Source organism: Pogoniulus pusillus, chromosome 31 (assembly GCF_015220805.1).
Source record: "Pogoniulus pusillus isolate bPogPus1 chromosome 31, bPogPus1.pri, whole genome shotgun sequence".
Taxonomy (NCBI): Eukaryota; Metazoa; Chordata; class Aves; order Piciformes; family Lybiidae; genus Pogoniulus; species Pogoniulus pusillus.
Genome location: NC_087294.1, coordinates 14,360,134 through 14,370,608, shown reverse-complemented (window position 1 = coordinate 14,370,608; position 10,475 = coordinate 14,360,134). Strand labels below are relative to the sequence as shown.

At 49.8% G+C, this 10,475-nt stretch overlaps 3 protein-coding genes across 8 annotated transcripts in view; 2 read left to right on the top strand and 1 right to left on the bottom strand.

Annotated features, from left to right (window-relative positions):
• Nucleotides 1-383: 383 nt before the first annotated feature.
• On the bottom strand, nucleotides 384-1,244 carry GJB7 (gap junction protein beta 7). Its single transcript, XM_064169162.1, has one exon. The coding sequence runs from the start codon at nucleotides 1,218-1,220 to the stop codon at nucleotides 384-386; it is 837 nt and encodes a 278-aa protein (XP_064025232.1). The 5' UTR covers nucleotides 1,221-1,244.
• Nucleotides 1,245-5,885: 4,641 nt separating this feature from the next.
• Nucleotides 5,886-8,863, top strand: SMIM8 (small integral membrane protein 8). Of its 2 annotated transcripts, XM_064169191.1 has the most exons (4): nucleotides 5,901-5,979; nucleotides 6,656-6,704; nucleotides 6,983-7,124; nucleotides 8,325-8,863. In XM_064169191.1, exons 3-4 carry the CDS (start codon nucleotides 7,005-7,007, stop codon nucleotides 8,481-8,483), a joined length of 279 nt encoding a protein of 92 aa, XP_064025261.1. In that variant the 5' UTR covers nucleotides 5,901-5,979; nucleotides 6,656-6,704; nucleotides 6,983-7,004; the 3' UTR covers nucleotides 8,484-8,863. The 2 variants fall into 2 exon arrangements, with proteins under 2 accessions (XP_064025260.1, XP_064025261.1); XM_064169190.1 differs by lacking the exon at nucleotides 6,656-6,704 and having other exon boundaries at nucleotides 5,886-5,979.
• Nucleotides 8,864-8,951: 88 nt separating this feature from the next.
• The window catches only part of CFAP206 (cilia and flagella associated protein 206), a 28,043-nt gene continuing 26,519 nt past the window's right edge, over nucleotides 8,952-10,475 (top strand). For all 5 annotated transcript variants that reach the window (XR_010307938.1, XM_064169183.1, XM_064169182.1 and 2 more), the window contains exon 1: nucleotides 8,952-9,516. The gene's annotated coding sequence lies outside the window, so the exon portion shown is untranslated. The remainder of the gene's footprint in view (nucleotides 9,517-10,475) is intronic.

Here is a 10,475-nt window from a genome sequence, read left to right as displayed (position 1 = left end):
GCACCTCCAGGCACAGCAATTCCACCACCTCCCTGGGCAGCCCATTCCATTGCCAATCACTCTCTCTGCCAACAACTTCCTCCTAACATCCAGCCTAGACCTGCCCTGGCACAGCTTGAGACTGGGTCCCCTTGTTATGTTGCTGGTTGCCTGGCAGAAGAGACCAACCCCACCTGGCTACAGCCTCCCTGCAGGCAGCTGCAGACAGCAATGAGCTCTGCCCTGAGCCTCCTCTGCTGCAGGCTGCACCCCCCCAGCTCCCTCAGCCTCTCCTCACAGGGCTCTGCTCCAGGCCCCTCCCCAGCCTTGCTGCCCTTCTCCAAACACCTTCCAGCACCTCAACATCTCTCTTGAATTGAGGAGCCCAGAACTAGACACAGCACTCAAGGTGGACTTGATGATCTCTGGAGGTCCCTTCCAACCTCTAAAGCTGGGATTGGACTCTCTTTCAAGTCAAGGCTGATCTCTTCACATTTCTCTTGTACACACAGAGGCAAGCCCAGGGAGCTGTCACGGGGTTGTCCTGCAGCCGCTGCTCTGCTGCGGCAATCTCTTTCGGAGCCTTCGTGTTTCTGGGTGTACCTTTTGAGGTAACGTTTTTTGGAGTGCTTGCAAATGAGGTAACTCAATTCACTCAGGTTCAATACAATGCAGAGGCATGAAGTTGCCACTAGAAAGCAGAGGAAAATCATCTTCTCTGTGGCTTTGGCAATGTAGCAGTCTACAGTACTGGGACACGGTTGGATGTCGCATTGGACCAGACGTGGCACTGTGAACCCATTGTAGAGCCTGTAAAACAGCACCAGGAAAACGACCTCCAGTCCTGCCTTTAAAATAAGGCTGATAAGGTAAGTGCAGAGCAAGCTTCCATCTATCTTTCCTGGCCTCTGGTAAAGCTTCTGGCCGTGGTGTTTGTCTCTGTTCTCTCGGTAAGCGACGTGAAACACAACCAGGAGTGAAGGGGTGGAGACCACAATCAGTTGCAGAGCCCAAAGTCTGATGTGGGAGATGGGAAAAAAATGGTCAAAGCAGACATTTTCACAACCAGGCTGCTGGATGTTGCATTCAAACTCTTCATGTTCATCTCCCCAGATGTTTTCTGCAGCCAGGATGTAAAGCAGTAAGCGGAGCAGGAACAGGACTGCTACCCAGACCCTCCCAATCCCTGTCAAGTGTTTATTCACTCCGCTCAGCAGGTCACGCAGGAATACCCAGCTCATTTTCCAACTCGAGGGAAGAAGGAAGTGCTGTACTGAACAAACACAAGATCATAGCATCAGACAGGTTGGAAGAGACCTCTAAGCTCATCCAGCCCAAAGTAGCACCCAGCCCTGGCCAATCAACCAGACCATGGCACTAAGTGCCTCATCCAGGCTTTGCTTCAGCACCTCCAGGGATGGCAACTCCACCACCTCCCTGGGCAGCCCATTCCAGTGCCAATCACTCTCTCTGCCAACAACTTCCTCCTCACATCCAGCCTGCCCTTTCAGCCAGCCTGACTCACCTGTGAGCAAACTTGAGCTCAGCCTGACTGATAGTGGGGAAGGCTGTGTTTAGTAGCTTAGCCTTTCCCAACTCCCGACTGCTGAAATAGTCAAATTTACCTGTGGTATCCTTGTAAGATCTTCTCACTCACACTGAATCTGCTAATTAAAACTCAATTAATTTCTGTATATAGTTTTGGGAGCAGGTTTTTATATATATTCCTGACTCAGCCACATTAATTCCCTGCCTCCACAACATCAAGATGGGGTCTCACCAAGGCAGAGTGTACATTCCTCTAGGCTGTGTACACCTGCCACCAACAGCATCCACTTGGTGCTGCTGGCTAGAGGCACAACTGACCAGAAGAACTTCCACGCCTCATTTCCCTCAGGCATATCAACCCCTTGGGCTCCCCTCTTAAAGGCTGTGGCTGTTCTATTCCTGAGCAAACAGCAACCTGAATGCACCATTAACTTCTGAGTGTGCTGAGTGTAATTTGTGCAGCAAAGTGTTTGAATAATGCTATTGTTGTTGAATATATTCATCAAATCATCGTTTCTGTTGTTCAGTGAGGTCTGCAGGAGGTTGGCTAATGTGCAGTCAGTAATGCATCCATTGAAAGGCACAGTGCTCAGAGCATTAGCTCGTCCAGATTTCCACCAGCTCTGCCAACTTAATTACTTTAAAAGCAGAGGAGGTATCTTTACGCAGAGGGGAATAGGAGAAAGAGGAAGAAGAGACTAAGCAGAGACTCAGTGGGGAAAGTACCCAAACGTTAGGGGCACAAAGAGGGCAGGGCACTTGCAGCTCAAAGCAAATTACAAGGAGGCACAGTATGAGGGGAAATGGAGGTGGAAGGGTGAGAAACAGAGAGAACATGAGCCTGGGAACGGCAGGTCAGACTATGAACTGTGCATCAGCAAGCTGAACTCTCCTCACAGGCTGAGAGATGGGAAAACACTTTGGTTTTCTGACTTAAACATTACTAATGAGAGCATTTTGCTGCACCTGCAATTTACCTTTTCTTTTTTTCTTTAAAGGAACTGCAAGCAGTCACCCAAATCATAAGCAGAAAATCACCAAGGTGGATATAGGATCATTAGAAAAGCAGAGCTGGTAAGAATCTTGAGAGTTCATCCTCTTCTTTATGGTCTTTTTTCCCCCCACAATTTAATCAAAATGTCAGTGTGTTCAGTTGGAACCTCCTGTGCTGCAGCTTCCATCCATTGCTCCTTGTCCTGTCCCACGGAGCAGTGAGCAGAGCCTGTCCCCCCCCTCCTGACCCCCAGAGAGAGAAAAGGAGGCTCTGGGCAAAGCTAACAGCAGCCTGCCAGTGCCTGAAGGGGCTGCAAGAAGGCTGTTTGCAAAGGGCTGCAGGGACAGGACGAGGGCAATGGCTTCAAACTAGAGCAGAGCAGATTGAAATTGGATGTTAGGAACAGGTTCTGCAGCAGGAGGCTGCTGGAACACTGCAACAGGTTGCCCAGGGAGGTGGTTATATCCTCATGCCTGGAGATACTGAAGGTGAGGCTGGAGAGGGCTGTGGGCAACCTGCTCTAGTTGAGGATGTCCCTGCTGAGTGCAGAGGGGTTGGACTGGGTGAGCTTTGGAGGTCACTTCCAGACCATTCTCTGATTCTGTGACTTTCACATAAGCTGCTGCAGTGGCTTGAGACAAATCTTCCTTTCTGGTCTTCAGGACCTTAGCTGCCAAACAGTCACTTCTCTGAAAACCTCACTTCAGAACTACATCTTTAGTAAGCTTCGTAGCCTTAAGCACACTTGGCATTATTTTCTCGAGCCAGCAGGGGCAAAATCCTGCTTTGTTTTGTATTGGGGGAAACCACAAACACCACTTAATAACCCAGCAGCTGCTGAGTGTGCTGCTCTGCCAGCTGCTAATTGCTGTGGTCTCTCCTCCAGAGCAATGAATGGGTTCTGAGAGAGGGCAGACACAGTTCACTGCTTTCTTTGTTCCTTCGGTAAACTGTAATTAAGAAAAGATTAAACTCAGAAGCAGCCAAAACGACTATGCTTTATTTCTGAGCCACGATGTCTCTATTTCACCTACACAACTGCTGCCTTTGTCATCAGCCTTGTGCCACAGAGGTGACCAGACAGGTAACCTCCCCATCCCATTCTCTCCCAATGTAAACAAAAAACTCCCTCTGCAGCAAATGATCTTCAACATTAACAAATGCTTCTGCTCCGTTCAGGCTACTGTTGTAGCTCTTGAGTCAATTCGTTTAAATAAATAAATAGGATGTAAAAGTTGCAGGATTTCCACTTGCACTCGTTGATGATCACTTGATCATCAACAGCCACATTACAGTCTGTAACTCCTCACTGGTCATGAAGTGCTGCAGTAGTGCCATGGAAAGATCACAGAATCACAGAATGTCAGGGGCTGGAAGGGATCTCAAAGGCTCATCCAGTCCAACCCCCCTGCCAGAGCAGCATCACCTAGAGCAGACCACACAGGAACACATCCAGGCAGCCCTTGAATATCTCCAGAGAGATACTCCACAGCCCCTCTGGGCAGCCTGTACCATAACTAGGCAATGGAATAAGTGTTTATGTCCTGCCTTATGCATCTTTGTCAAGCATCAGTGCTTTGGTGGTCCTTTCCACCTGGGGTATGGCTATACCAGTGAAGTACAGCCTAGGAAGAATGAACTCCTTGCCTCTGAAATTCATTCTTCACAGTATGACCTATTTAGCTTAAATTTACTGTGGCTTTTATCTGGGAATGAGGTGTGAATGTTCAGCAGTTTTACAGACCTGTTCCAGAGTCACAGAGTACACTCATAGAATCAGTCAGGGTTGGAAGGGAGCACAAGGAGCAGCCAGTTCCAACCCCCCTGCCATGCCCAGGGACACCCTACCCTAGAGCAGGCTGCACACAGCCTCAGCCAGCCTGGCCTCAAACACCTCCAGCCATGGGGCCTCAACCACCTCCCTGGGCAACCCATTCCAGCCTCTCACCACTCTCCTGCTCAACAACTTCCTCCTCACCTCCAGCCTCACTCTCCCCACCTCCAGCTTTGCTCCATTCCCCCCTGTCCTGTCACTCCCTGAGAGCCTCAAAAGTCCCTCCCCAGCTTTTTTGCAGCCCACTTCAGATACCGAAGGCCACAAGAAGGTCAGCTCTGAGATTTCTCTTCTCCAGACTGAACAGCTCCAACTCCCTCAGTCTGTCAGGGCTCCAGCCCCCTGATCATCCTCATCCTCTCCTCATCAGGCAGTGCTCCAGTCCCCTAATCATCCTCACAGCCCTCTGCTGCAGAAAGAGACCTCTCTGGGCAGCCTGTTCCAGTGCCCCACCACCCTCAGTGGGGAGAGATTGCTTCTGATGGACTGCCTCTGTTCCAGTGCCCCACCACCCCCAGTGGGGAGAGATTGCTTCTCAGGGACTGCCTCTGTTCCAGTGCCCCACCACCCCCAGTGGGGAGAGACTCCTTCTGATGGACTGCCTCTGTTCCAGTGCCCCACCACCCTCAGTGGGGAGAGATTGCTTCTCATGGACTGCCTCTGTTCCAGTGCCCCACCACCCTCAGTGGGGAGAGATTGCTTCTCATGGACTGCCTCTGTTCCAGTGCCCCACCACCCTCAGTGGGGCGAGACTCCTTCTCAGGGACTGCCTCTGTTCCAGTGCCCCACCACCCTCAGTGGGGAGAGATTGCTTCTCAGGGACTGCCTCTGTTCCAGTGCCCCACCACCCTCAGTGGGGAGAGATTGCTTCTCAGGGACTGCCTCTGTTCCAGTGCCCCACCACCCTCAGTGGGGAGAGATTGCTTCTCATGGACTGCCTCTGTTCCAGTGCCCCACCACCCTCAGTGGGGAGAGATTGCTTCTCAGGGACTGCCTCTGTTCCAGCTTGTGCCTATTATCTCTTGTGCTGTTGCTGGGCACCAGAGAGCTGTGTAAGTACTAACCCACCGGCTGGCTGCAGCTCAGTCTCTGCAGCGTTGCCCATCTCAGCCCTGCTCAGAGCAGCACTGATTAGGGTCTCTGCCTACCCTCCACGTGCCACACTTTGTCCAAAACCGTGAATTTCAGCCCTCCTTTGGAGCACAGCTGAAACTGCCAGTGGCATTAAACTCAGTAGGGACAGTAAGGGGAGCATGACCAGGCAGGTGTGATTGCAGGGGGTTCTTTCCTCTGGACTCTGGGGAGCGCCTTCCCGCACTGCCCGCTGGGTGAGCAGGCAGAGCTGCCCCGCCCGCCCCGGCAGGGGACAGCCGCACTGGGGCGAGGCCCTCCCCTGGCGCCCTCCCTGGCGCCCTCCCTTGGCGCCCTCCCTGGCGCCCTCTCTGGCGCCCTCCCTGGCGCCCTCCGACCACGCGGGGGCGCACGTGTGCAGGCTGCGGCCCGCCTCAGGCCCGCCTCAGGCCCGCCTCAGGCCCGCCTCGCCGCCAGCCTGCCCCCTCCCTCCGGCTCTGCCCGCGCCGCTGTGTGGCGACCTTCCCGCGGGCGGCCGCGCTGGCCGTGACGGGTGAGTCGCGGAGAGAGAGGGCGGGCAGGGTGGCAGCGGTGGGTGGTCAGGCGTTAACCGTCGCCCTTCGTCCCCTGACGCAGCCCCGGAGCGCGGCCTTGTTCGTTATGTTCCGGGCGACTCCCCTGGGCTCTCGTCGGGGACTGGGCACTTAGTCCCCGGTTTGAAGCCGGTAGCAGCGTGGGAAGACCTCACAGCGCCCGGGGTGGGGCTTTCCGCCCTGTCGGTCGCTGCCCGGGCGGGTTTTGGCGCTCGGCGCCGGCAGGAGGCAGTGCCGCCGGGCGGGTGGCTGTGGCAGCGGGGCGGTGCGCAGCGCTGTGCTCCCCTGGCGAGCCTCCCAGCCCCCCTGACCGCGCTGCGGCGCCTGGGGCCCTGCTGCAGGAGGCTCGGGGCCGTGGCTAGCTTGGGTTGGTGAATCTTGCCCGTGGAGCCCTGGTTGTGCCCCGTTCGGGCGAACTGTGGGGCAGGAGGGGTCCTTAGCGCTGTCTCTGCCCCTCAGCAGTGCGAGTAAACCAAGGCCGTGTTTTGGGCAGCTTTGCTCGGCTGGCAGCGTGCAGGTGATCGGCCCCCTCTGTGTGGAAGCTGAGGCCCGAGGCTGCTGGAGTGGATCGGGTGCCCACTGCAGTGGGGTTTAAAAGAAAAGCTGAAAACGTTTCTTGGCAGTTGTCTTTTTCAGTTTGGAAAACTGCTCCTCGGTCCACAGGTGGCTAAAGCATTGGCCAAAGGCAAGTGATGAAATCTCAAGCCCCTTAGGAAGAGATTTATATCTGCTCTATAAAGATGTGCAGCTCCCAAAGTGAATTTTAGGATGCACAAAATGAACGTGATCAAGAATCAGTTTGCTCAAGCAAAACCCAATGGACCAGCAAAGGGAATTGTGTTCATACAGACACAGAAATTCATGCTATGGACACAAGCTGAGTGTGAACTCTCATTCAGCAGATGGGATGCTTCCTGCTTGTGATTTTCCTAAAGTGACATCTATTTCTCACTCTCTTTTTAGGAGTTACTCGGCATCAATTAAAATGTCTTCCACCAAGCCTCCAAATAAAAATGAAACACCCAAAGACAGAAAACCAGGACTGAAGAGTGTTCAAACAACTATGCTCTTCCGAGCTGTGAACCCAGAGCTTTTCATTAAACCTGTAAGAGGCTCGTTCTGAGAGAAGCTAAAGATGCCTGGAGAGACAGAATGGCTTTAAAGCAGTAACTGCAGCTCCCTGTGCATTATAAAACCATCTCTTGTTAGGCAAACTACTCAGTAATGTAGCTAAAAATATTTACTCTTTTCCACTCTGATTGTTAAGAGCCCAGAACATGACATAGAATCATAGAATCAACCAGGTTGGGAGTGACCTCCAAGCTCATCCAGTCCAACCTATCCCCCAGCCCTATCCAGTCAACTAGACCATGGCACCAAGTGCCTCATCTAGTCTCTTCTGCTTTGATTTCACTGTTAAATAGTCTGATTCTGTTGTACCTAACCACACTGCCTTCAGAAAGGCTATCTGGGCATATTACATCTGTAGTTTGGCAGCTTAAGTCATTAAGAGTCCTCTTATTTAAAAGAGAACAAATCATAACATGCAAAATTTTTGATAGGAAGGAGGGGATTTTTGATAGCTTTTCAGTATTTGATTTTCCTGTTTCTTACTTTGATAATGAAGTTGATGATACTTGGGTTTTATTTACACTTGCAGAGCTCAGCAAGACTGGATGAAATGCTGTGGATGTAATAAAAGCAGATTGTGTGTTGGTAATGCATGATCTGGTCGAGAGGAATATAATCAGGGTTGCTTGGCAGGAGCAAAGCTCTTTGTCCTAGCAGTGTATCCAGACTGGTTCTGTTGGAAGTTTGTAACACTTGCCTTTAGTAATTGGAATGGGCTGCCCTGGGAGGTGGTGGAGTCACTGTCTCTGGACATCTCTGGAAGTGTCCAGGCAAAGCCTGGATGAGGCACTTAGTGCCATGGCCTAGTTGACTGGATAGGGCTGGGGGATAGGTTGGACTGGATGATTTTGGAGGTCTCTTCTGACTTGGTTGATTCTATGATTGGTTTTGTCCTGTTTGTTCATGTTCAAGCAGTGTTTGCAACCAGTGAAAGATAGAACCCTGGGCAATGGGATGTTCTGTCTCCAGAAAAAGTCTTCTTTTTCAAAGAGCAATCAAGTCTCCCTTCCTGCTGCTTGTCCAAGTCGTTTGGATCAGTCTGCATGAAGGCAATGATGATTGTTGCAGACATCACAGTAGTTTGCCGTTCACTTTCTAAGCTAAGATAGAAGAATGTAACATCTGTGTTGAAAGAGAAATGTTTTGACTGATGTATCTTTTTTTCCCTTGCCAGAACAAACCTGTGATGGCATTTGGACTCATAGCAATTAGCCTCTGTGTGGCCTACCTTGGTTATTTGCATGCAACAGCAGAGAATAAAAAGGACCTCTACGAAGCAATCGACAGTGAGGGGTCCAGGTACATGAGGAGGAAAACTTCCAAGTGGGACTGAGAACATAAGATCAGCAAATCAGTGACAGAATTTTCCAGGGCAACTACTGTTTTTTTTCACAGTCCATTGAAGTAATTGGTAAATTTCTCTCTCTTGCTATTTAATGCAATATAAGTTTCTTTACAGAGTGCTCTTCCTGTATGAATAAATTGCAATTAAGATACCTGCAAACATAAAAGTGATTTTAAGAACTGTCTGTGGTCTCCACAGTGTGCCAGAAGACATAAAATTACCTGAGATGTGCAGTCGAGGCTGTGCCTTAGGAATTTGCATTGCTTCTCTCTTGGCTTTGATGAAGTGAAATAAGGGGGTTATGTTTTGTCTCATCAACAAAAGGCATAACATATTGTGTGTGTGAAAATAAAAAGGTGATCTCTTAATCTGTGGAAAGCTCATAATTAACAGTGCTGTAAGTAAAATAATGTTAAGGCAAGAAAGTTATGGTAAAGCAGTTCATTAAAGGGTTCTGTTTAGTAAAGGAATCTGAAAGAAGTGGCCAAAATTATCCTTGGGTGCTAATTCACCCTTAGAAATGAAAAAAAAACAAACCAAATCAGCAGCTTGATTGAAGAGAAGAGAACCCAGTGCTTCTGCCCAGAGAAAAGCAGGAAGAACTCAGCCATGACCTGTCCTGTTTGCCATCAGACAGCTGATGGTGAACACCACTACCAGCTTACCAATCATGGTGTCTAACTCCAGAGCTTGTAGAGTAGTTTTGACTGGACAGCAAGATTGATTTATTTAAGCTGCTATCAAAAATTAAACTTCTTTATATCACAAAGTATATTCTATAAAATGAATTTATTGTAGGTCCCTGAACTCGAGGAATGGAATGTGTAGAACCAGCAGGTCGTTGCAGAGAGGAGAGAACATACCCACATGGACAAGCTCAATCTTGCCAAGCAGCCCTGCTTGTAGGCTGGAGGTGACCCTCAGCAGTGTGCTGAGTGTGTCTTGAGGGATGGGCATTGCAGTGTTTCCTTAGCAGCTGAGGGTGTTCTGTGCCAGCCTTCACCTTGAGCAAACTGTACAGGTGAGTGCTTTCCTATTCCAGCACTGAGACCTTCTGTAAGCCTTTATAGGTGCTTCTGTGTGCCTGGGATTTCCTAGATGGAAATTCCCATTAACCAAGCTCCACAGCAGGTAGTGGGAAGGTGCATACCAGGCCATGCCCTTTTTTCACCACACACCTTTGTCAACCTGGTTGCATTTCTCATTCAGCTCCTGTTTACAGTTTGGTCGAGGACTTTTCAGAAGAGACCTCTTTGTTAACCCTCTTCTGCCCAAGGTGGCTTTTGTCAGGCCAAAGAAGAAAGACCATGCAGAGCTTGTATCTGCTTTGCCACTCAGGGATTGTTATTTCTGGGGGTTGTTATTGAAAGATTTTGGTTTTTAATATTAAAAAGGTGACTGACTGCCTTGAGGGACAGCAACTGCTCTGTGGAATCTCTCTGTATCTCCCTTGAAATCCTTCCCTCTGGGCCTGTGATTTTTTTCCTGGTCTTGTTTTAAAGTAGCTTAAATTGGGATGGGCTGTAGTTGGCTTCCTCCTTCCTGGGAAAGAATGTGAGCTCTACCTTTGATAAAGCTATAAAATATAAGACCTTTTACAGCCTTCAAAGCATATTCCTCTTTGTGAACCTAGTTGCCTCACAACAGCAAGGTCCTGAGTTGATGGGAAAGCTTGCAGGTGAGGAAACTACTTACTTTTTGGTTGCTGAAGGAATTTGCAGGTGAATTGAGCATATATTCAGAGCTACCAGATGCTGTACAGATCCTGTAGAATGTGTTTTGTTTGATAGAATTTGATAGAAAAGCTGAGGTGGGGTGTCATGTCTGTTGACTGGAGTCAAGTCCTATCAGCCAGGTAAATTTAGCCCAGGCTGTGAAGGAAGAGTGAATATTTAGACTTGTCCTTGTGAAGAAGCTTCTCCATATTTATTTGTGGCAGCAGCTGTACAAGTAGCTCCCAATACTACAAGAATAATACAT

Excerpts from the sequence above, each read along its gene's own strand:
- GJB7 (XM_064169162.1), bottom strand. The coding sequence starts at position 1,220 with ATGAGCTGGGTATTCCTGCGTGACCTGCTGAGCGGAGTGAATAAACAC.
- SMIM8 (XM_064169190.1), top strand. The coding sequence starts at position 7,005 with ATGTCTTCCACCAAGCCTCCAAATAAAAATGAAACACCCAAAGACAGA. Across the intron at positions 7,125-8,324 it reads CAGAGCTTTTCATTAAACCT|AACAAACCTGTGATGGCATT; the intron begins GTAAGAGGCTCG and ends TTCCCTTGCCAG.